At 37.9% G+C, this 26,099-nt stretch overlaps 1 protein-coding gene across 1 annotated transcript in view; it reads left to right on the forward strand.

Moving 5' to 3' along the window:
• The window catches only part of LOC134799482 (synaptosomal-associated protein 25-like), a 55,982-nt gene that overhangs the window by 13,574 nt on the left and 16,309 nt on the right, over positions 1–26,099 (forward strand). The window contains exons 2-5 of the mRNA XM_063771894.1: positions 14,548–14,641; positions 16,894–16,935; positions 21,721–21,769; positions 22,530–22,647. Coding sequence (XP_063627964.1) covers positions 14,548–14,641; positions 16,894–16,935; positions 21,721–21,769; positions 22,530–22,647 — 303 coding nt within the window. The remainder of the gene's footprint in view (positions 1–14,547; positions 14,642–16,893; positions 16,936–21,720; positions 21,770–22,529; positions 22,648–26,099) is intronic.

Below are 26,099 nucleotides of genomic sequence, written 5' to 3' on the forward strand. Positions count from 1 at the left end.
ATAAATAAAGGCAAAGGCTAACCACAGTAAATAAAGCTGGAGAACCTGTAGAGCCTCTCTTGAAGCCTTTATCAAATACTTGAGACCCAGACGCCAGAAGATGGCACTCCACTCAATGGCCGCCCGGCTAGACTTATTTTGGAGTCTTGGCATTTCTTAAGAATTTAAAGGCAATACACGTTAACACAGTGACAATAAGTATGGACAAATAAAACAAATATAAAATTCGTAAGGTCAGACATGAGAGAGGGCGCTGTACGGCCACTGTTTACATCAGCTCCACGATTAATTTCGATTTAAAAATATTAAAACTAGTGTACTACAAAAAGACGCTGCCAAGAAGATGGGTGGCATCACGGTGCACCCAGACTATAAATAGTGAAAGAAAATATCCGGCTTTAAGTGTTCAATTGTGTAAAAACTCAGAACTTAACCTAAAAATAACGGACAGTGATATTTCAAACTTTAGTGCCTGTGAATAAGCGGTATTAATTTAAAAACAACTTGGACAGTGTATATTGACTAAAAACGTTTCAAAAATTAGTGCCTACAGGAAATTTGGTGCATACATTTTACATTTAAACAAAGATAAAATCATCAATAATAACAAGATCGCCTTTGTTCTGCTACTCACCACTAGATGGCGCAAAAATAAAAATTTAAACCTACCACAATTTCGATCCATTATACTACTCGACGCTAGAGGGCGCTGAAATTAATATTGTTTAACACAATATTACTCAAACATGGAAGAACTAAAAGCTTTGATACAAAACTTGCAAACGAAATTAGAAGATCAGACAAAGGAAATACGGGACGTGAAACAAAGTATTAACAACAATTTAGACGAAAAGTTTGGAATTTTAGAAACTAAATACACTAATTTGGAAAAAACAGTTAAAACTCAAGAGGACCGCTTACAGTTCTTCGAAAGAGCCATAAGAAAAAAGAATATATTATTTTTCGGAGTAGAGGAAACGGAAAAAAATTATTTTGCTCTACTAAATAAGATATTAAATATAATAAATATCAGCATGAAAGTAAATTGCACTAAAGATAACATTGAAGAGGTAAGACGCCTAGGAAAGAAAACCGGCAAAACGAGACCAGTAGTTGTTACTCTAAGCACAGTTACAATGAAAATTGAACTACTACAGAACAAAAAATCACTAAATGAAACAGATTACTACATCAAAGAAGACTTTCCCCCCGCGGTGCTTGAGGAGCGAAAAAGGCTAGCTGGACAACTTGAAGAAGAAAGGGAGAAGGGAAATAGAGCCTTTTTGAAATACAATAAATTAATAGTTATCCCGGTAACAAACGATCACGAAGAACATAAGTTAAAAAATCAATCATACAAAAAAAGAGCTCTCCCCGAATCACCTGAAAATAAAGAATCGACCTCGAAAGCCCGATCCTCAAGCAATTTCCATAAAAAACAAAACCATAACCAACAACAGTTTACTGTACCCGTCTCAAAAAAGAAGAAAATAACCTCATTTTTCAACCCTGAAAGCACTTACGCTCCTGCCAATACACCCAGCCGCGAGAATTCTACGGCCGCAAGCGAAGATAACATATAGCAACCAATTAATGAGAGCCCCTCTCGTCTCCCGCCCGAGCTGGTCCCTCTGGGAGTCACAGACCACAACCCTCCAAGTAAACTTACACATAAATATAAGCAAGAGTCATTCTACGTCGGCACCTACAACGTTCGCTCTCTAGCATCATTTGAAAAGGAAATAGAATTATTAAATGCGCTACAACATATAAAATACGACGTCATAGGACTCGCTGAAGTCCGAAGGCAAGGCTGCTGCATCGAAGAGCACGAAAAGTACATCATTTGCTACAACGGGGAAAAACAAGGCGAAAATGGCGTAGGCTTCCTAATAAATAAAGAGCATAAACAAAATATCAAAAGTTTCAGAGGTCTATCTGAAAGAGTAGCGCTACTAGACATACAATTAGAGCATATAATACTATCCATCGTGCAAGTCTATGCTCCTACTTCAACTGCAAGCGACGACGATCTAGAAGCATTCTATTCCACCCTTGACAAAGCTCTACAACTAAGTCACAAAAATATTATCATAATAGGCGATTTCAATGCCAAAATAGGGAATCCTGAAAAAAGTGAACAAATAATACTCGGTAAATATGGCTATGGAGACAGAAACCAAAGAGGCGAACGCCTAATTCAATTTGCCCTCGAAAATAAAATGTCATTAATGAATACTTTTTTTAAGAAAAAATCTAACCAAAAATGGACGTGGAGATCACCAGATGGCGTTACTAAAAACGAAATAGATTTTATACTTTCGAACTTTCCCAGACAATTTACAGACGTACATGTTATAAACAGAATATCTTTCCCATCAGATCACCGTCTAGTTAGAGCCGAAATACGTGTTATAAAAATGAAAAAAAGCAGAAGATCGTACTGTAACTCTACACACTATTTCAACAACGAAGAATACAAAAAATCATTCTTGAAGAAATTACAAGCAGGAAATAATTGTTTACCACTAAACAAAGAAACCCCTGTCCAAGTGTTTTATGACAATCTTGAGAACTATATTAAAAACGCTCCACATAACAACAACTATGAAAAATCAGAAAAATCAATTACAACCAACCATACGAAAGAACTTATTAAGAAACGACATGAACTACAAAACATTAAACCTAAATCACCGGAAATAAGACGAGAGCTTTCCAAGCTTTACAAAGCTACAAGCAAAAGCATTAGATCAGACTATCAGCGACATAGAAAAACGGTAATAGAGAAACACATAAGAAGTAAAGGAAGTATAAAACGCGCGTATAAAGAGCTGTCTACTCATAAAACTTGGATACCAAATCTCAAAAGCAACTCAAAAACAGTTATATCCAGAACAGGTATTATCAATACTGCCACGGATTTCTATAAAAAACTTTATGACGATAAATCTAATAGAAGCGCTACCCAAGACAATTCTCCGATTACCATAGAAAGCGACATCGAAGACTGGTCGGAGACCGAACTCATTAAGTTAATAAAAAATATAAAAACTGAAAAGAGCGCGGGCCCGGACGGCATCCCAAACGACGCCATTAAAATAGGCGTCGATTACCTCGCTCGTCCAATCGCTCACCTATTTAACCTCGTCAAGACCTCAGGCACCGTACCAAGACAATGGACTGAATCGAGCATAACCCTGCTCTACAAAAAAGGCAATCCTGACGACATTAGCAACTACAGACCGATCAGTTTACTGCCGTCACTGTATAAACTTTTTTCTTCGAGCATATGCTATAGAATCAATGCACAGATAGATAGGAACCAGCCGATAGAGCAAGCGGGCTTTCGGAAAGGCTTTTCAACTAACGATCATATACAGGTGGTAGAGCAAGTCATCGAGAAATATAGGGAATTTAAAAGGCCTCTATATCTTGCATTCATTGATTACAAAAAAGCCTTTGATACAATCACACATAATAACATCTGGGAAGCTTTGCAGCTGAACAACGTCCACCCTATCTACATTAAAATCTTACAAAATGTATATTCGAGAAGCACAAGTCGAGTGAAACTAGACAGGGCTGGCCCAGCAATAAATATTAGAAGAGGAGTGAAACAAGGAGACCCAATTTCGCCCAAGCTTTTTATTGCTGTGCTCGAACTAGCCTTCAATCAGCTGAATTGGGACCGACATGGCATATTTGTCAACCACCGGCGCTTGACACACCTCCGCTTTGCAGACGATATTATTTTATTTGCAGAATCAAGTCGCAAATTGGAGTACATGATCAACGACCTAAACAAAGCAAGCCAAAATATAGGACTAGAGATGAACTTTGACAAGACCAAAGTTATGACAAACAGTTTAAAAACGCCCATCAAAGTCTGTCAAATTAACATAGAACATGTAGACTCATATATTTACCTTGGCAAAATGATATCTTTTGACCCAAACAGTGGCCCTGATGAAATCAAGCGTAGAATAAACTTATCGTGGAAAAAGTTCTGGGCACTGAAAGAAATCTTTAAAAGCGATATGCCTTTATCAATTAAGAAAAAAGTTATGGACAGCTGTATTTTACCCTGCCTCACTTATAGCTCGCAAACATGGCCACTGACTAATAATAGCAAGCAGGGCATACGTTCATGTCAATCAGCCATGGAAAGGTCAGTACTAAAAATCAGAAGAATAGACAAAGTACGCAACGTGATAATTAAGGAAAAAACCAAATTCATAGACTTTTTAGTACAGGCACTAAAGCTAAAATGGAGATGGGCAGGCCATCTGGCAAGACTGCAGGATGGTCGTTGGACGAAAGCAGCTACGGTGTGGCTCGGACCCACAGGAAAGCGCGGCAGAGGCAAGCCGCGCACGCGCTGGTCAGACGACCTTACGGCGGTCGCTGGCCCAAACTGGATAGCGACAGCTTCAGACAGAGAGCTCTGGAAAACCTTGGAGGAGGCCTATACCCTATAAAAAAGGGGTTCTCATTCATTCTTTTTATCTTTATTTATTTTGTAAATTATCATATTATTTGTGTAACGATGTTGAGAAATTAAAGGCTTTTTTTTTTTTTATTTTTTTTTTTTTATTTAAGGTCAGACATAGCACCTGGGGAAGTTAGTAGAGAGACTCATTCTTAATATATATTCAATCCTCTGTAATATTGATAATCCTTAATTTCTTTATGTAAAAATTTTTTTTTTATTTTTATTTTATTTTAATAGGTACAATAACATAATGCAAACAACATTGTAACATATTTCTTACATAAGCAACTTATAAATTACTTACATTACGATTATAATTGTACACAACATTATCATGGAATAATAATTATTAAGCTAAATACAAATTTTGACTAAACAAAACTTCTGTTATTAAAGATAATAAAAGAATATAGTACAATAAATAGTTAGCACGATAAGATCATGTAATATACACTTTTTCTTTTTAGCTTGATATCGGCTTGACAAAGAAATCGTGATATAATCTCCTTAGTTCGCGTAACGTAGTGACAATTTAAAAAAATACTATTTTGGCAGTACCTAACATAGAATATTGCTCCCTGTACGCCGGAGGGACTCACACTTTATCAGCAAAAGTGATGTAAACAAACATCAAAAATTGGCGCTACAAAAGGCGAATTGCATGCCTAACTAAAATTTGCAACCTCTGCCATAGAATAAAAGTGACTACAAGCTGCATAAATATTCAAAAGGCCGAGCCGTGTAGCCATGCCATGGCATGTTACATTATCGTTGTAAACTGACCATTTGGAAACCGTATTGCAAAGACATAAGAACTATCACTGGTCAATTAAACTTATTTCATGTGATTCATGTCTAACCCTTGTTTTGGTTTTCAATTGTTCTCTTTATGTATTCTCCCTTTCTAAAACCTTGGCTCGTAGCTCGTAATGTAATTTTATTTCATTCATAATAAATAACGTTTACATATTTGCGATGTTAAAGAGGGCTTAACGAATTGGAATGGAATAACAGTTTAGTTGGATTTCCTTTTTCGTATAAAATACGGAAATGAAGGCTGATACGGGTAATCGGCCTTTGCAAATCTTAGGAATCTTTGTTTCCTTGTATTTATTTTTACCGTTCGCTAAATGTTGGAGTATTTTCTCTTCGTTTGATCTTTTTTTAAATCAAGGTCTATAATAGTAAGGGGCCGGGTTAAGGATTTTTATTTTGAACTGATCAAAAGACGAGGTACACTGTTCACTGTATGTTTTTTTTATTGTTGTTAGTTTTGAAGTTTTCTTCGTCGTATCTTGATAATAAGAGAAAATACAACACGTCTTTACATAGTTCCATTTACGTATTTGCTTTTATGGATTGATTAAAATCATTCGTATTAGAATATTTAATTGAGGTAAAATCAGTCTCCCTAATTTTCTTAACCCAAAACTTAGTAACAAAATATAGAGCAAAAAAAGTCGTTCTAAAAAACTTTATATAATACGGTGTGGATCCTTATCATAGTTATCAATCACGACACCTTATAAAACAAAGTCCCCAGCCGCGTTTGTCTGTTTGTATGTTAGTTCGCGATAAACTCAAAAACTACTGAACGGATTTTCATGCGGTTTTCACCTATCAATAGAGTGATTTGTTGTTAACCCGTGCGAAGCCGTGGCAGGTCGCTAGTTATTAATATTATTAATTATTATACATCGGGCCTAATAGACGGTTGACTTATGAATATTGCGTTATAATAATGTCAAATCTAGTTAAGAACTATTAGGTTATCAAATTAAGGCATATCATATCATGAATCTAAAACGTCTCCTACTTTCACGCGAAGCATTTTCTTTAACAATTCCCACGTTAGGTATAGGGAATGCAAATCGGTTATTTTGACATTGGAAATGTCTTTTCGTTCGCTCCAGTATACGGTCCGATTTCACGAAAAAGTGCGATCCCCTTATATCTCGAAAAGTTGTGAAGATATGATATTAAAAAATAGGCTCAAAAGACGCATAATCATGAGAGCTTTAAGGTGCAAAAATAATTATTCGAGAAAGTCAAAAACAAAAAAAGTTATGGTCGAAATAGTGAAAATAAAATTCAATTCTTTCCGAATTTTTGAATTTGGTGCTCGATAATTTGGAAACGAAGAATGATATCAAAAATTTGAGAAAAACGGCTCTGGACAATTTAGTCAGCTACAATTTGAGCCTAAAACAAAGACGATCGGGTTAAGGGTTTGCCCTGTAGCCTAACCTTAAAATAGTCAAAAAGTTAGAACGACATTTTTCACAGGACATTTATGACTTCATGTTTCGCAGAGTTCGTTATCGGTGTTTGTTGTGAATTATCGGGATTATGACGGCAGAATAACACTTGCACTGCGTGGGCTTTCAAAATCGCTGCAGATTTTTCTTGGTCTAACTCTATCTATCCTGTTTGAGACGGGCGTAGATAACGCACTATTCGACAATCTATGCATTCTTGTGGTGGTGGAAATAGAAATAGAGATAGAGGCAGAGGTAGAGGGAGAGGGAGAGGGAGAGGGAGAGGGAGAGGGAGAGGGAGAGGGAGAGGGAGAGGGAGAGGGAGTTGGAGAGGGAGAGGGAGAGGGAGAGGGAGAGGGAGAGGGAACACAAAATAAAAACTTATACAGAGAAACATAAAAAAGAAAAAGTGCCACGAAATGGTCTCACCTCAGCATGTTGCTGGCGGCTGCTAGCAGATAGCTGATGCTGAACCCTGGCAGTACCTAGTGGAGCTCGGGTTTAATACAACATAAACACACGCTGTTTTGGTCATCGGACTCGTCTCGATGAGCACTTAGGAGAGTAGTACCCAAGATAGAGCTGATGCTGAACCCTGGCTGTACCTAAAGGAACTCAGGTTTGTTGCAACATAGGCACACGCTGTTTTGGTCATCCGACTCGTCTTGATGAGCACTTAGGAGAGTAGTACCCAAGATAGAGCTGATGCTGAACCCTGGTTGTACCTAGCGGAACTCAGGTTTGGTGCAACATAGGCACACGCTGTTTTGGACACCCGATTCGTCATGATGAGCACATGGTAGAGCATTACCCAAGATAGCTGATGCTGAACCCTGGTAGTACCTATTGGAACTCAGGTTTGATGCAACATAGACAAACGCTGTTATGGTCATCTCTCGTCGCGTCAAACTGCTGTCAAGAAAATTTCATATCTTGCAGCAAATGGGCCGCTGCCGATCACCACTTCTCGAGTTGACTACGGATTTGCCGTGTAATAATTTTCTTGTACTTTGAACATTAAATATATCCTGCTTATTAATCGAAAAATGAAATATGTACCTATACTTACGCGCCACGGCGACAATTATTCAAACTTGGATACGCGTGTGGAAATTTTGCAATTTGTTTGTTCACATGCGTTATGTCCAGGATACTTGTGTTAGTCTAAGAATAAAATAATTATCATTCAACGTTGTAGTTTTATTTTGTAACTTTTTCCTTATCCAGACTTTCTCGTCGCTCAGCGACAATATTTTTTCGAATTCCGTAGATTCATTTCCAATGTGCTCGATAGTCGTGTGAGGCACGAAATCTGTGAATTTTTTGTATGGAAATAATCGGTTTTTAACCGAAACCGCGGTTATTTCCATACAAAAAATAACCGATTTGCATTCCCTAGTTAGGTACCATAAAGAACTTTATCGGGTTTTATTAACATCGTTATTAATAAACGTTAATACTTTTTATCGTGTAGCTGTTGCGTTTTTAATTATAACAGTGGGACCGATTCTGTTTTACGAATTTTATATGGTTTCATCTTGTTTTGATAAGACCTTGAGTCGTCTTAATATGCATCTTACACGTTGCAACAAGTGCGAGCTACATGCCAAAAGAGACGACTCTAGGGGGTCTAGCCCAGATGACATCGACAAACGCTAAACGAAAAGAACGTGACAATTTCCTTAAGTTTCAATTGGCGTTGTCTTTTAACGATTGTCATTTTGACTTGCCCTCTGATTGCATTTCGCTAGCACCAGTCAGCGTTAGCGACTCACGATAAATGTATTTGGCATCTCATTCGAACTAAAGGGGCCCACTGATTAACAGTCAGCCGGACGGAATCGGCCTGTCAGTTAGAACAAAAAGTTGACAGTTCCGAACAACTGACAGGCAGATACCATCCGGCGGACTGTTAATCAGTGGGCCCCTTTATTGGTGCGGGTGAGCGCGTGCTCGATGACACGACTCAAGCTCGTATCAAAACAAGATGAAAGCCTTATCAAATTATTGAAACAGAATCGGTCTCAGCATGCGAGCCGAGCCGTGGGAACGAGGGAAAAAGCCTTCTTGGCAAATAACGCGTTATATAGTGTATGTAAATACACGACACGACAGCTTATTTGTAGCGACAACAAAAGGTTTCGGTTTCCGATTTAGCGCCAGGGGGTGGATTCGAAGTTGTATTTTTCGGACATTTAACATGTCTATTAGTGTTGATTATGCTATATTGTTTGGGTATCGCTTGTTGGCTTGACGAAGCCTGCGTTGCTGATCGCGAACTTTAGATCGACGACTTGTTTCTACATATTTTGTTTAATTAAATTTTTGGAGTATTGATAGATGATATCTTGTATTTTGTTATTCATTTCGTCTTGTTTTAGCTAGAATGTTTTACTAGGCCGTTTGGTTAATAGTCCACCCTAACTTAACCTATATCGAAAATGTATTGGCTGCGTGCGGTGCGAGCACAACAGAATATTCACATCATAATGACTTGCTATATTTTTATTTCTGAACACTGCCTCAACTTTCAAGTTCGCTTTAACATTCTCCTTTTGTTTTAACGGCCATGCTCGTTTCCTTTATAGTTGGCTAAACAATGCTCACAACGAGGCCCGTTAGCGCTCACGATTACCTAATAATTATGCTTTAATATACTAACATTCTTAGCTGACCATTGGTCGACCTTGTGTCGTTGGAACAAGGATCATGATTGTCGGTTCGTAGTTTTAGATCGGGCGGGCAATATAGAGGACTCTGTTTTGTTGTCATTTACGGAAGCGGATTATGTTGGCATGAATACCAGAATGGTCATTAGGTCCTAACTCTCTGTTTTAAATGTACGATGTATTAAAATGGAGTAGATGAAAAATGTGTATTAATTAATAGGCTCGTTTATGGTCACAATTGAGCCATTGTAAGGATGGATGTCCTTATGGGACCAACTTCTAGTAAGCAATAATAAAAGACAGAAAGGAGAGTCTACCTTTCTTCAGGATGCTATAAATGCTTCATATAAGTATACTAGATAGCCGCACACGGTAACCTCACGCCGTGATAAACAGTAACGTAGTTAGAGTTAGACCAACAAAAGTCTACAAACTTCTATGAAATTATGACGTATAAATAACACTTGCACTGCGTGGGCTATAAAAATCACTGCAGACTTTTGTTGGTCTAACTCTATACGCTCTTATGGCATTACAAATAAGATTGTGTCAGGAATTTTGAGGGCTGCATTGGTGGCCGATTTATATAGGACAATTCTTCATTCCACTTATAAAATCGGATCGCTTTTACCTTACGGCCATTCCGAATCTCTTTAATTATCCCCGTACAGAAATGCGCAGTGGCTTTGCCTAAATAAGTACTTAAACCTCAAAAACCATTAATATACTTATCCAGCCTTTAGGATCGAGACAAACACTGAATTATGTAGAGCGAGCCGCCACCACTTAACCCGGGTAACTTTAAATAATTTATTAGAACATCTAAGCGCAACTAGGTCACGCTGACATAGATAGCGCTGTGATTGGGACCTCTGCCACGCTCCTGAACCATGCTCGCTAAATATGCACATGAACAAAAATGGACACGGTAATCAATAAACGGCAGGTTAACGACGACTGGTACCTATTTTGTGTGAAGGGGGTGGGGAAGGCTAGTAACTAGCACAATTCCTCAAGGAATCCTCTCAAACCTTCGATGTTTAGTAGAACCTCGGGAAGAGATCTCTCGGAGATTTTAATAGGGTATTATACTGTATTTAAAATAAATTATTTTACACCATGCATGAAATAAAGCACCAGATAATTATTAGAAAAACACAGATAGGAGTTATTTTTAAACACAAGTTCAATTTAATAAATCGAATAGAAATATAATAAATAGGTGAGTTGACCGTGACGACACGATGTAATGTTTCATATAAATTCCATATTAGCAAATCGTTTTTACAGGTCTAAAAAAGTAACTGATTTGACTAGTAGAAAAATACCCTATTAACCCTGGTATCTTTCAATAGTTTATTAGAACTGACACTCGTCCATCCTGATGGCATGCACGTCCTCATATACACTTTTCTAAAATTATTTTTGTTTACAACCCTTCCTAAACAAGCGCTTATATAGAAAAGCGCTTGTTTAGGAAGCAACCGGGAACACTATAAAATGAAACAAAATATTTTGAATTAACCCTCGTATCTTTGAATAGTTTATTAGAAGTGTGGAGACCGTAACTAGGTTACCGGGTAGCGCTGTGATTGGGACCTCTGCCAACTTCGTTATCCAAGGATATTTACTACCGAACCAAGAGCTTGTACAAATTGGTACCGGTACTTAGAGGCTCCAGGTATTGATTTAATGTTCTTAAATCAATACGGACAGCCTTTCTTTATTCTTCATTATCGCCCCAATGTTTTTCCGTACAATTATGGGAACGGGTAATGGAAAACTGAATAAGTAATGAGATAATATTCATATTATGGGAGTTTCCTTGTCAACGCGGTATCGGAAATTGATGTTTCTGTTTTTATAATATTTCTGATATAAATTGATTGATGATTTTATCACCCATCATCACTTAAAAACATATATGCTAGGGATATTTTATTATAGTAAGTAACTTCCTCAAATGTATCGACATTGTAGTCCATAAAATTAAACTACGCACAGATCTTTATATTCAACTAGCTCGCGAATCCGTCTGCCCCCTGCTAGTGTCTTCTTCTTCCTCGCGTTATCCCGGCATTTTTGCCACGGCTCATGGGAGCCTGGGGTCCGCTTGACAACTAATCCCATGATTTGACGTAGGCACTAGTTTTTACGAAAGCGACTGCCATCTGACCTGACCTATGTATGAATTGTATCTGTGTATTGAATGATTCTACTCGAAACATTTGTATAGCTCACTAACTAAAAAATACTTCACTCCTCATTTTGTATTAGAAATCGACCGCTAAGCACTGAAAGTGTTAAAAGGAAAACTACTGATAAGGAAAAACAATCTGTAATAAATAATAATGTACCTACTAAAAGGTTTTCCATTCAGTTGACTCATCAAATTATTACGGACGAGGTAACTGACCTTCCCCTTAAATATACATAGGGTGTTAGGCTAAATGAAACGCTACCCCACTGTTAAATGTCGCCAAATTGTCACTTGAAAATTACAGTTGTAAGGTTGTGTTACCCTTACCCCTAACCGCACGCGATGTCCTTCATACATTAATTACGTGACGATATTTACTGCCACATCTAATCCATATCGTTATTTCTAGATCTATTAATTGACGTATCATAAAGTTCCAATCGGGCCGTTAGAAATTATTTTAAGCATAAGTATGTGCTTTTATTACTTACTTCATTTCTATGCCTAGATTTTCAGACAGATCATTAGAGTAAATAATTTTCTAAATAAGGTTTTTTTTTCTCCGCATTAAATAATCGTAAAACTTTATATGCTTACGAAAAATCTGAACAAAAAATCTCGACTATAAATATAACGGCGTGATAGAATGGCATTTTCCTACCTTTGCAGCTCTATTTTTAAGTTGTTACCTTACCGCGCCTCGCGATCTACTGAAAAACAAGAATACACAAAGGTCTATGAGGGAAAAGTGGATGGGTTTTCCATAACGTTTATTTTCCTTAGTTTTTGATACGATACACTTAAAGTTTAGCACAAAAAAGCGACAAAATATGATTCTTAATAAAAATGTGAAACGAAAATTTTGGATAACCTATTCACAACATTATTTCTTACAAATATCAGGTCTCTAGCAAAAGGTAGTTAATCTCAGCCGTCGTAAAATTATAAAATACTTTTCTCGAGTATAAAGGTATAATGGGATGAGATTTTCCTGCTCAGTTGTTAGGCACCTTACCGCACGCGATGTCTGTCTCTCGTGAATTATACTAGGCTCCCTACTATAATTATTATATGAAAGAAAAGTGTATTGTGTCATTTTTTCAAATACAAGTGTTTAGTTAGCCTTTTTCAGTATCGAACATCGAGCAAGTACTGGAAAATATTTTAGTTGTAGCAAAACTTTTATTATATGAACTAAGCTGTTGGAAAATTATGGGCATATTTGCAAATTTCTTTTTTGTTCAAGTCTTTATACGTATTATTATGAGATAAGACTATTATTATCCCGTACTGCACGCGATGTCTTATATGAATTACGCGAAATTGTCTGCGAGAATATTGGATGGAAAAGTTGGAAGGGGAGGACGTCAGCGAACGTTATTCGACCGAGAAATGAACAAGGTCAGGTCAAGAGTGCTTTTAGCTAAAGATTATGTCTGAAGAAAGAAAGCATCGTTGTAATATGAAAAGAATGGAGGGGTATAACTAACGCTCGATGCCTTGCAATGCATTCTGCGCTTCTCGGCGAATTATAGTTGGCTAGTTCCGTACCTGGCTTTACTTTACACGAAACATGGTCTGGCATTTTCGGTATGTGTGGAATTAGGAGCACATAACCTTAAGCTGCCTGAAAATATAAGTGCTTATAATACAACGATAGAGCTATTAATTTAAGAAATGCCAAACTTGTCAAATTAAAAATCGCATTCAAATAATTCCTACTTCCTAACCGATCAGATCGCTAAAAGTTTTCTTATTCGACTTTAGATAACAAAAAGAAAGATCGTAGGAATCTGAAGGAATAAGCGTGATTATAAAGAATAGGTATGAATATGTTCATGTGCTTCGTGATTGTCAATTGTGAACCAGTTGTCACGAAAATTATCAACTGGAGCAGAAAAACATGACATGTGGAAATGAAAAGTATTCTCTGGAAAACTCCGGCATTGTGCAGCATCGGTATTCTTTTTCTTTTATATTCGCGTGGAAACTGGGTTGCCCGAGGTGTCTCGGTTCTTTTTATTTGTGTATTACTGCTGGCTTCAGGGAATCTTTAGTCGTTTTATCGGCGATTTGTGCCCGGGTAATCGTGTGTAACATTTATGAAAGGTTGTTGACAATTATGACATTGTGTGGCGTTACCTTTTCAAGCCTTTGAACGTTATTAATCGTGAATCTTATTTATACGGAGAATATGAAAATAGTAACGATTTCAAGGAATAAACGAGTATGACAAACTATACCTGTTGAAAGGTCAAACACAGGGTACCTAGGTCTGAATAACCCGGCCGACTGTAACAGTAGATTCTGATCCCCAATTAAATTGGAAATCGATTAGATTCATGAAATTTTAAGCAAACCTGTCGTAATCATAGTAAATTTCGTAGATAACACTATTTGCTGTCAATAAACACAATTGATGAACATATTACGTTATTAACTTATTAGTTATAAGTGTAGGGCGGTTTAAAGTAATTACGGGTAGGTAATACTGACAAAAATACATGGTTTTGATCGGTCGATAATTGGGGTTTCTGACAACCATAGAAGAGTTCTAGACATAGACAAATACGCAGATTTTAGAAGCATATCTTGCCTTACCTTTTAGAGTGAACAGAACATTTAATTGTTTTTTTTTAATATTTTTAAAAGCATCGGTCACAAAATTAGTTCTGTTATCTTTAAATATCGTAGTTGAACCGCCTCAGCGCACTATAAAATTGCAAATTATCAATTTAATCTCTTGACATTATCGGTATGCGTGGACATATATTTTTATTCGTATAGAGGACAGTTTAATGACATGTACGCGAACGAAGTCGCATGCAGAGGATTAATTATTTCAAAGTTGTCTTCTATTTATTGATTACAGTTTATATTTTATATATATTTCAATGTGATAACATTGGTATTTGCTTGTTACAGGATGCCTGCCCCCGCGCCGCCCGCCGAGCCGAATGGCGCGCCGCGCAGCGAGCTCGAGCAGCTCCAAATGCGCCAGGGACAAGTCACCGATGATGTCAGTACCTATAGCTATTCATTTACCCTTAATTTCATTATACCAATTTACCAAAATTTCTAGATCTGGATCTGCAACGCTCACCGTCGGCAGGATGTTCATCCTCAATTTAAATGAATGGCTTTTCTCTTTGAAAGAATGTTTAAAATTTATTGACAGATTTTCGTGGGTTGGATCCTTTTCCCTAAATTCCGTCCAAAATTTTTTTACATGTAGAACTTAATTCAACACCTAAGGGAGTGAAAATGGGGTTGAAAGTTTGAACGACTTCTTCTCGGATGAAATTGCGGGCGTTGAAGACTGTATGGGGATAAAATGGAAATATATTCACCTGAAAATACATAATGCAGTTAAATTAAAAGCGGTGATAATAGCTAATTCTATAAACAAGTATTTTAATGTTAATGAACTTCTGTCAATAAATATCCAGAGTTTCCAACTCACTGAATTAATTCGATCAGATAAATTGACTGCCGGTCGTTGAATTGATAATAACATTAATAAGATGATTTGGTGTTCGTTGAAAATTACCGCAACTCGCAACTTTGAAATTAATTTCTAACGATTATTAATTTTCCCTTAAATTTATACCTAATTCAATGAATTTTCAACCATGTTCTGGATAATATTGGGTGGTTTTTTAATCGCCTCGGTTATGAGACGACAAAATATTTTAACAAGCACGTACGTACGCTTAGTTATACATTAAACATAGAACACAGACTCATTTTCATTTGCAGGTTTTATGGTTTAAGTTCTAAACTTATAACAATTTTAAACGCAGATTTTCGTGTTCTCTAACCGTCCAACCCAGTGGCGGATTTGCTCTAAGGCCAAGTAGGCCCGCCCGGGCCTAGGGCTAGGGCGGCAAGATATTAGGGGCGGCAAATTGTGACAAAAAATTCGCTGATGATAACAAGAAGTAACTCAAAATTTAGTCAATATGATGGGTGATGAGAAAGGGGCGGCTACAGGGCCTGGGGCCTAGGGCGGCAAAGACTGCAAATCCGCCACGGGCCCAACCGGTAACGATAAAGTTCAAAACGTGCCCGGCTTAAATCGATCGACGTCGACTAACCGGGGATCAAACACTTGCCACAACAATCCCGCAGATTTATCACAGTTTTTCAACCTTTCTATCTCTTCCTTTGATTTCAATCGGGCGGAAAAAGTTCGCTCGGCCTGAAGGCCGGTCGGAGGTATTGAACTTTGCGACCTGCGGGTCTCACCGGGCTGTTTGACGATATTTTAATAGAAAACCAATGGGGTTGGCAACTGTCAAAGGTTTTTATAGATGGCGCCAGCATAGGTTTTACCTAACTGCTAACTGATTAATTCGTTGGTTAAGTAATTGGTTATGTGATGGACGTGATGGTGCATCTCACCGTGACGCTGTATGTCGTCGTATGCCGTCGAACACTCGGAAGCTTCAGTGCACTACGTCCAGTAAGGAACTATAGTAACCTTATTAGGGCAACCTTATTTGGACGTGATTTAGGGAAAAATATCCAATCCACAAAAATCTGTCAAATAAAATTGAAACTTTCTGTCAAAAGGGCAAATCATTAATTTAATTATATATATTATGTTAAATTTTAGAGGATTGATCCTTTTCGTTAAACTACTACCAAAATTTACCACAAGCCTCCTTTCTTCGTCCTCAAAAGAGTCATTTATAACCTACCCTGATTTTAAACTACTTATGTTACTATCTTAAATTAATTTTGTCCTTATTCGTGTAATTACTTTATTTACTGCAACATTTACTGAAGAATGACGCAATAATAAATTGTATTAGTCTATACTCACGACGTAAATTATCAATGTTGGAAAAAGTACCTACGCAATTAAAATTCTGTTTTAATTGTCAGATGTGTCGCCAGTATTTAATATGTATCAAATTATACATAATGCGTACCTATTTAAAATATCACACGTAGTAAAAAAACATAATGATTGTTGAAATTTTGAGTTTACAAAAAACTATAAATAACCTAAACCTATGTAAATTTTGTTTTAAAATATTTAATATTTAAGATAGTTTTATATTTAAATGATAACTGTGGCAGATTTTTTTGCGACTTAAAACATTAATATTTTCTTCTCTAAATTGTAATTATAAACTTACAAAGATCTATTACTTAGATGTACCTACCGTTTGTTTATAATAAGGGCTCTAGTGATATACTAATACCAATAACCGAGTCTTATTTGTAAGTTAATGTGTAATAATAATTATTGATTGATTTCAGTCATTGGAGTCCACCCGGCGTATGATGCAACTATGCGAGGAGGTAAGATGTCGCTAAAATACTTCACTTAATTAACTATAACGGTATTAAAATACTTGAAACTGCCATAAATAATATGCTGAACTAATGCCCCATTTAGACGTTTCAAGAACTTGCATGCAATATTCGATACATTGTAATGCATTCAGTCGATCGATCAAATACGGACGAACAAAACGGAAAAAAAACTAAACATTAAAACTTAAACTAAACTATAACAAATATTAAACTAAACTTATAAATACCGCATTCCGCAATGTAACGAAAATTGCATGGAAGTTCTTGAAACGTCTGAATAGGGCTTAAATCTGTAACTCATGGAAATGTCAGATAAATTCTTTATAGATATTGATCTAGGCTATAAATATTCCGTTCCGTATAGGTCACTGCATTTGTCGTTGCGACATATAACTGACGTTTGACCTTTCACCTGTATCCATTCTTGTTATTTTACAATAGATGAACCATTTTTAAACTGCGCGTTCAAAGCACCTATGCTCTGCCTACTTATATGTAGAATGCACGCACACGCACACAGCAAAAGTTACTTTTGCCGTGTGTCGATAAAAGATTACTTTAGATGTGTGCGAAAATAGATGATCTGGGGAAGTACAGTTTATAAATACGCGTTTATGGCAGTTTTAAACAACGAAAATAATATTTAGAAAATAAATTTTAATAAAATTGTATACTTATTTGAAAGGGAGAGACATGATTGAAAATGTCGAGAATACCTCCCAAAATCACTTCATCTTAACGTTTGAGTTCAGACGGTGCTCTCTTTCTGTTCCCGTTGATGTATCTTCACTTGTCAAGAATTTGATATCAAAAACGGACTTGAATATTGAACATTTACTTTTCCATCGACAAGGCGAGGATGAAACCGAAATTACGGTCGCTACCTACTGACCGATAATACGAAAATATTTTTTCGCTCCGCCGATGAATACGCATAATGAACTATTACTTGAAAAAATATTCGGGGTTCCGTCGTTTTTATATCAATTTCGAGCCAACTAATCTGTGTATCCTATTTACCAATGTGTATTAATATTTTCTAAATTGCAAGCGAGCGTGAACTCGACCAGAGTTCCCCATAGAGTAGCGATTGAAACAACGAACTGCGGATTTGTATTATTAGACGCGTACTTTTTGTTTCCCCTCATCCCATAGTTTTAAGTATTTAAGTTGAGTTGTTCAGTTCGTTATGTGATTATTTGTGATCATCTGTGAGAGAGGTGTTCTCGATGCGAGGGAGTGAGGGGTATAGCGGAAGTGTCCTGGTCAGCCCCAAGCTCGGTTTGGTCTCCGACGCCCGACCCACCCCGTAGGGCGCAGCCTCTGCTATTCCTGGCTGTTGTGTATCGATGTCGCTACATTATGTTATATATTTAATGTATGTGTATATATTTATTGTAGTTGTCCGGTTATATATCCTTTTTTTTGTTCATATGTCCTATGCGGAATATATTATGTATATGTATATTGGACAAACATGATTACCATGCATAAATTATTGGGTGTTGCATGTTCCGTGCCTTGATGTGTCCAAAAATGTTAGATACCTCTATAGCCCTTTGTGTTGTTAGTAGTTCTGTATATTTTATGTCAAGTTTAACCCCACGGGCTCACCGCCCCGGTGCTGATAGTTAATTAACGAAGATAATTTCTCAAAGTTACGCTTTGTAATTTTAATTAATACAAGAAACAAGATGAACACAGGACAAGGCTTAACCGTCAGCTCCTAACTGTTAAAGCTCGTAACTGCGATGTTGTTCCCAAGCATGAAGTCCACACCCCTTTGATGTCTGAAGCATACCCCAAATAGATCAAGATACTTCTCAGATGTTAGAATCCCTTTAGTGTAACCCCCATTATGTGCGCTTCCCCATCCAAAGACTACCTGAACGTTGTGCTTGGGCTTGCTTCGACCCCTTGCAAAACTTGGACTGTAACCTCTACCATTTCTCTCGTACCTATCTCTAGCGACCTCTATCTTCATTCAAGACTGTTTCCACTAATGCGAACATGAGAACACGTTCGCCACTTGCTCCGACTATAACTTACTTCCCAGCACTCACTGCTCAGATCAGGAGGGATCTTGCTCAGTGTCTATATTCGTTCTATCCTGTTTTAGTTAAACTTGTATCGTAGGTCTCTGTGTAGTGGCTGCTCTCTGTTGTTGACTGTTAATCTATTATGTTGTTTTCATGCCTTCTCGAACATTCACAATACTACCAATGTGGGCGTGAGCACACCCCCATACCTGCCACTGGACTCCAACAATTATATATCGAGCTACACCTATCCAACTCTCACACCAAATACAGACCAGATTGATATCCGTATTTACATTCTTCAGTTTTGTATTTGTTTATTTTTTATATATCGATTAGGGAAATTGCCTCAGTTCAATAATTTTCACATACTAACCTATTTCTAAGTTTTCAGTATGTTATTTGACATTACTTTTATACGATACAAATTTGTAACTACGCCATGATATTGTCTGTGCCGTTAAATATGTATGTTCACGCAATACAGCATCGAAGACACCGTACAGACTCTTCATGACTCTAAACAACACAGTTCAAGACGCCAAGGAGGATCTTCGCTTCTCTTACGCTGCCGTGCCACCTTGGGCTCTTTAAACAAAAGTGTACATATTAAAGCAAGGAAGCTGAATTTCCTCCTTGACCGGCACTATGTATATATAACGGATCTAATACGCTCATGGACTCGGCACACGAACTCACGCGCAGCGCCGAGCGGAGCGGCGCGCACACTCCACTGTACCCCTCACAACTAACAATGCTCTGTGACTTTTTGTTTCTGCGGCTGGTTTAGAGCAAGGAGGCCGGCATTCGAACTCTGGTCGCTCTAGACGACCAGGGAGGTGAGTGATCTGCAACATTTGCAACACTACTTTACAATTATCTATTTTGCCTTTTTCGCTAACCTTCTTCAAGCGTCGTAGGGCTTTCAGCTGACCCGATGGGCTCGTCGTAGAAGACTCGAAGGGGATATCTCAATGACTAAGTATTTAAAATTTCGTCACTGCTAAATACAAAGGTGCGGGCCTTCTCAATCCTGATTAACATGTATTAATACTACTTACTTCATATCCAGACTGACCAAGGAATACCCACATCTTTGTATACTTTATTGGTTCCGTAGTTATTTTACACCACTTGCACAACTCGACATCGAGTGCTGTTTAACTTCCACGAAGGCTAGCAGATCGAGCGAATTGACATACAAACTATAATCTGATGTTACTTACATCCTGCATTTCAGATGTTCGTACTTGACTCTAAAATTTACAACTGTACCTAAATCACATGCAACGATCGTAATAAACGAGCGAAGTAAATTCGAAACGCTTCTCCTCAACGCACGACTCTTAACATCACACAAAATAATCATGATTCATATGAAACTGAGCACAAATGAAACTTTATCTGGTTTTACTTGCAAGCTTCACTGCATGCATGTCGTTGTTGATCGAGTAGTGTGTGTTAGGCCCGCGGCGACCGGCGGCGTGCGGCGCGCCGCGCGTAGCGCCGCCCGCCGCCGCTCGACGCTCGCGCACGCTCGCTGCCTCGCCACGCTCGCAGCCGCGCACGCTGCCGCCACGCACGGCTCCCGCGCGGGCCACCCCCTTACGGCGCACCGCACCCCGCCACCCACACACCCGATACTCTCTCTCCTACGATATATTATTTTGATTTGTATTTTATGTATAGAGCGAGGACGCCGGGGGGCAAGCGCTTCATATGTTGAGTCACCAGGGCGGTAAGAGTTAAACTGACACGTGGGTAGTCGAACCGTGAGAACGTCTGTGTTGAATGTGCAGTTAAATCAGTAATCTCTTTGTTTTTCTTTGACGTTTCTCTTGACTAACGACTTATCTGAGATCGATGTTGCGTGTGTTTCTTTGTTTCGATGGGGATGATTTTGAAAACATAGTGTAAATAGATAAGCCCGATGGCCGTTCGTTGCTAATTGTCGCCAAAAACTGTAACTCTATTTGCTGAAGATTTAATTTGAATGAGCTGCGCAATCTGTTTAGTTCTTCCGTTGATATGTATCTATCGGAACGCTTTTTATAGGTATATTTATTTCTCTTTCCGAATCTACTGTTCTCTTCTCTGATACTGCGCTGCGGTAACTGAAATGAATGCGCGTTTACCGAGTGTGTCTGTACCGTATAGATTAAATGGTATACGCCTCACATCCATGGCTAGCAGCGTACTGTTAATGGTTAATGTTAGCGTGTACAGTAGGTAACTGTTAGCTGGCGACGGGCGGGACCGCAGGCGCCGGTCCTCGACGCTCGCTCCTCGCCACACTACATATTAGATTGTTCATTTCTCTTCTTCAACTAAGTCAATTACTGTTTTGCTAAAATCACTTATCATTTAGGAATGGCTTTATGGACGCTCATTTGCTAAATTGATTTATTTTACCATCATCGCCGAAGGAGCGGCCGCCCGACTCGCCGAGCGCGCCATGTTCGTTCATGTCATGTATTTTCTGTTTTGTTTTTAGTTCTGTTTGATTGTGTTGAGTTGAGTTGTCCCGCCGCGTTGCGCCCTCGCACGCGATGCCGCGCCCGCGGCGCCCGCGCACGACGCGCGCGCGCTGGTCGCTCGGGCGCGCTGCGCTAGCGCTGCTAGCAGGCTAGCGCGCCCGCCCGACTAACTCGCGCGAACGTTCCCGCCGTGCGCGCATGCCGCTCACTGCATTCGTTTGGCGAGCTATAGTGACATCATTATTGTGTTGTAGAGTCACGAGGTGGGCATGAAAACCCTGGTCATGCTGGATGAACAGGGCGGTAAGCATCCAGTAGTACTATTTTACATCACACTTTAGTCGAGCTTTTGTCTGACATGCCAGTTCAGATTTTAAAAATTTTATTGAATGGCGATGATCTTTTGACATTAAATAACGATTCGAAATGCTAACGAGTAATATTCTAATGGATAAAAATGAAGGTAAATTTATCATGACCATAAGTAGATTAAATTATTAAAGAAATCTCCGGTCCCATATTTTCCTCGTGAATTGGGACGCGGAGTTTAAATAGAAACAGAGTATGTTAAAAGTGCCGTTTGTTTTCTTTAGTTTTTTCTCACGCATCTAGCTATGCACGTTCTTCTATCTCGCTGTTAATTGCATGATTTATAGTATTTGATAAGATTCTAAATGTTAGACACTACGAGTATTAGTAATTAAATGTTATCACTTAGTCTCAGCACATACATCATAAAGGTAATGTTCAATTTAGTTATTTCCAGATCAAGTGTAAGACATAAAAGAAACAATCCAATACTAAAAAATACTATAGCTGCTTACACATAGCATTAATAAGTTTAATAACAGTAGTTCAAATATAAAAGACGCTGCATGAGACTAACTAGTAATAATTAAAATACATGATACATCTGTCTTACACTTAGTTCTGGATTGTCGAGAGCGTTGAGAATTTACAAAAAAGTCGGATTAAAAATCGCGTTAGCTTGGTTAGGCGCTTGACACACTTGCGCGTGGTCTGGCAGGGCGGTTCTAAAACGTTTGTGTGTGTGTGTGGACAGAGCAATTGGACAGGATCGAGGAGGGAATGGACCAGATCAACGCGGACATGCGCGAGGCGGAGAAGAATCTGTCAGGCATGGAGAAGTGCTGCGGGATCTGCGTGCTGCCCTGCAACAAGTAAGTACAGTACAGATAGTTTTTTATTTTTTCAATTTTTAAATAATAAATATACAGAGTGATTGTGGTTTGACCATATTCTGAGGGGTAATTATTTGTTGTATATTAACGCCTTCGCTTCGTTTATATTTTTATCTCCTTGGATTTGACGGGCCTATAAATCCCGGTCTTTAGATAGGCTTGCGTGGGAATATAGATCCAACACGTAGAGGCGTATTAGGCGTATTTTTATTATTAATAATTATTATTAAAGCGAAAAACTAATTTCATACAAACTTTTAAAAGCTCCTAACTCTTATAATAATAAAAAAATCGAAACAATACAAACGAAGGGGCATAGCTGTGGTTAATACACATCAGATTGTGGAAAATATTTTCTAAAAAGTTAATATCCAGAGAGGAAATGAGGACTACGTTTGTACGGAGAAGCGCTTATCCCCTAATGTTACTGGTATTAGAGCTTTCCAGATTAAACTACCCTTAATATGATAATTTCTTTTCAAACACATTTGCGATGCCGAATAAAAGTTCACAAGACGCATCTCAATTTGTTATCGGAAGATATATTGGTTAAAAGTCCAAATCCGCGAGCGATTACGTTGTTTCCAACACATTGACTCACAAATGTACCAACTTGGCAAGTCTTGAATAAAACATAACCTAAAAATTCAAGGAGCGTTCAGATTTTCACAGTTATGAATGGCCTGGAAAGTACCAGATGAATGAAGTGAAGGGGCGCTTGGCAGGCTGCCCGGATACCGTGGGGCGTTGACTTATTTCCAAAGGTCAACCATGGTTCCGTGCGTACACGAACATACGGACCTGTTGGATGTAAACATAAACACTAAACAGTTGAAACTCTGCTAATAGGCTTAAGCTGTTAAAGTGTGCTGAAAGCTAGTTTAAAGCGTTTGAAAATGTGCTTTACTGCGTGAGAATAAGGTTGTAACTCGTACTATATTAAATGAGTTAACAAATGTAATGTATATGCAAAGCGCAGAACTAGCTAGTTAGCTAAATTGCAAAGTTAAAACAACACTTAAAATAACTTTCAAGGTAGTTGTTTTCGTATGAGTACTAATTCGCGTAAAAATTGACAGAAGTTGTATTGGTGATATAAACTCGTGTGTGGTTTTTATTTGTTTCATAATTGGAATTACGAAACTTCTCATTATATAGGATATGGATTGAGCATTCTAATCTAACTTTTTTTAAATGATAGCATATGTGTCTGTAATAGTAATATGTCATTAGGCTATATTATGGATAGTGATATCGCGAAAATGCGAATATAATTTTGGACTTTACTTATACAATCAACGTCAAATAGATACTTTAGATAGTGACTGACAAAGTGGCCAAATATATCGGAACACATCCATATTTCTAGGATGGCCACTTGGCCACTTAAGGGGTCATCCATTAATTACATCAGCATCACACGAATTTCAAGGTTTTTTGACCCCTCCCCCCCTCATTGTCACACTTGGTCACATTTAGCAAACCCCTCCCCCCTGGTGTGACGTCACATTTTTTTCAACGAATTCCGCAAATCGAATCAGGTAGGTTGTACCTATTATTAATATTTTATCAAAATATTTTTGAAAAAAGAAATATTAGTAAATTTATAACCCAAAACTGATTAGGAAAGAAAATTAAACGAATAAAAAAAGGCGAAGGCATTAAGTTCGCCTTTTGTACAGTGTGTTTTCTTATGTGCAATAAAGTTTAAATAAATAAAATAAAATACAGCGAATTAAATAATTGAAATAAGTTAAAGTGACATCACAAAGTTTGTGACCCTCCCCCTTGTGACAACATGTCACATTTTCTTGACCCCCCCCCCCCCGAAACTTGTAATTAATGGATGACTCCTAATCCGTCACTATGTATTTGATGCTGACTGTACGGGGGCGAATGTGAATAATGCAATGCTATAATTTATTAGCACGCATATATTCGGAATCGTGTTACGGAATAAAATATTATCGCGTGACTTGGAATGTTAATCTAATCCAAGCTGACGGCTCGGAATGTTATTATAACCTATTATTATAATAGTAATAGCACACAAATAAAGCTCGAGTGTACCTGCTTCCGTTTGAGAGGCGTTGAGCCTAAACTAACATTGAAAGGCAATGTTTATCAACATTCCAAAGGTTTAATATCAATGTTATGAAACGGTGGGGATATTATTTTATTAGAGGGGTCCACAAATTCCCAGTTCGCCGGACGATATCAGCCCGTCAGTTAATCGCAAAAGGTGACAGTTTCGAACAACTGACAGGCTGATATCGTCCGGCGAACTGGTAATCTGTGGGCCCCATAAGTGTAAATCGTCAGATGACAACCAAAATTCACTAATTAATACCACAAGCTTATAGCAACAGTGAACTGTATTAATACCAAAATAAGGTGATTTGACACACCTGATGAAATAAATATACTCGTACACCTTGACTTGGGTTTAGTACTTAATATAAAAGACATGACAGTCTAGTTTACCTATTTTTGTATTCTTATATTCAAAGACATATGTAACTTCGTATAAGACGAATAAAGTCTAAGGAAAAAACGTGTCTCGGAATTCAAGTAAAAGTCATTCTCGAATAGATGCCGCACACACCTTTGGCCTATCCTCGGCTAGATGGCGTGACGACACCGTTTCATATTTAACAATTTTAACACATAAGATATCAGTGAATGAACATGGATCAAAATGATATAAAAATAATAAAATCATTTATCCATATATATACATTTTTTGATAACTTTATACGTTTTCATTTTGAGTTTTAGTCGTGTGGCGATAGATGGCAGTAAATTTACAGTGACTACAAAATTTACAATGACAGGACCCCTCTATACTATCTATTCTTTTTTAACCGACTTCAATTTCATAGAAGGAGGAGGTTCTGTATTCGGTTGTGGCTATTTTTTTTTTTTTCTATGTACGTTCACCGATTACTCCGACATCCGTAGTCCGATTTGAGTAATTCTTTTTTTGTTTGAAAGGAGCTACCTCCGAGTTGGTCCCATTTTAATTTGGTTCTGTTCTGATGATGGGATCCATGAGGAATTGAGGGAACTCCTCAATTTTTAAAGGCACATGCATGGTGTTTTGGGCGTTTTCTTAAGCAACTCGAGCACTTTCTCCCGAAAACCACTAATTTGATGAAGTAGACCTGATGATGATGATTATTTTGATGATAATGATGATGATTTATTTAAATGTAAGTATGTTCACCGATTACTCCGGCACCTGTGATCCGATTTGAGTAATTCTTTTTTTGTTTGGAAGAAGTTACCTCCACGGTGTTTCCGTATTATTTTTGGTTCTGGTCTGATGATGGAATCCATGAGGAATTGAGGGAACTCCTCAATTTTTAAAGGCACGTGTTAAGTGATTTCGGGGTTTTCTAAAGTAACTCGAGCATTTGCTTCCGAAAACC

The sequence above is a fragment of the Cydia splendana genome, chromosome 18 (assembly GCF_910591565.1).
Source record: "Cydia splendana chromosome 18, ilCydSple1.2, whole genome shotgun sequence".
In the NCBI taxonomy this organism is placed as follows: domain Eukaryota; kingdom Metazoa; phylum Arthropoda; class Insecta; order Lepidoptera; family Tortricidae; genus Cydia; species Cydia splendana.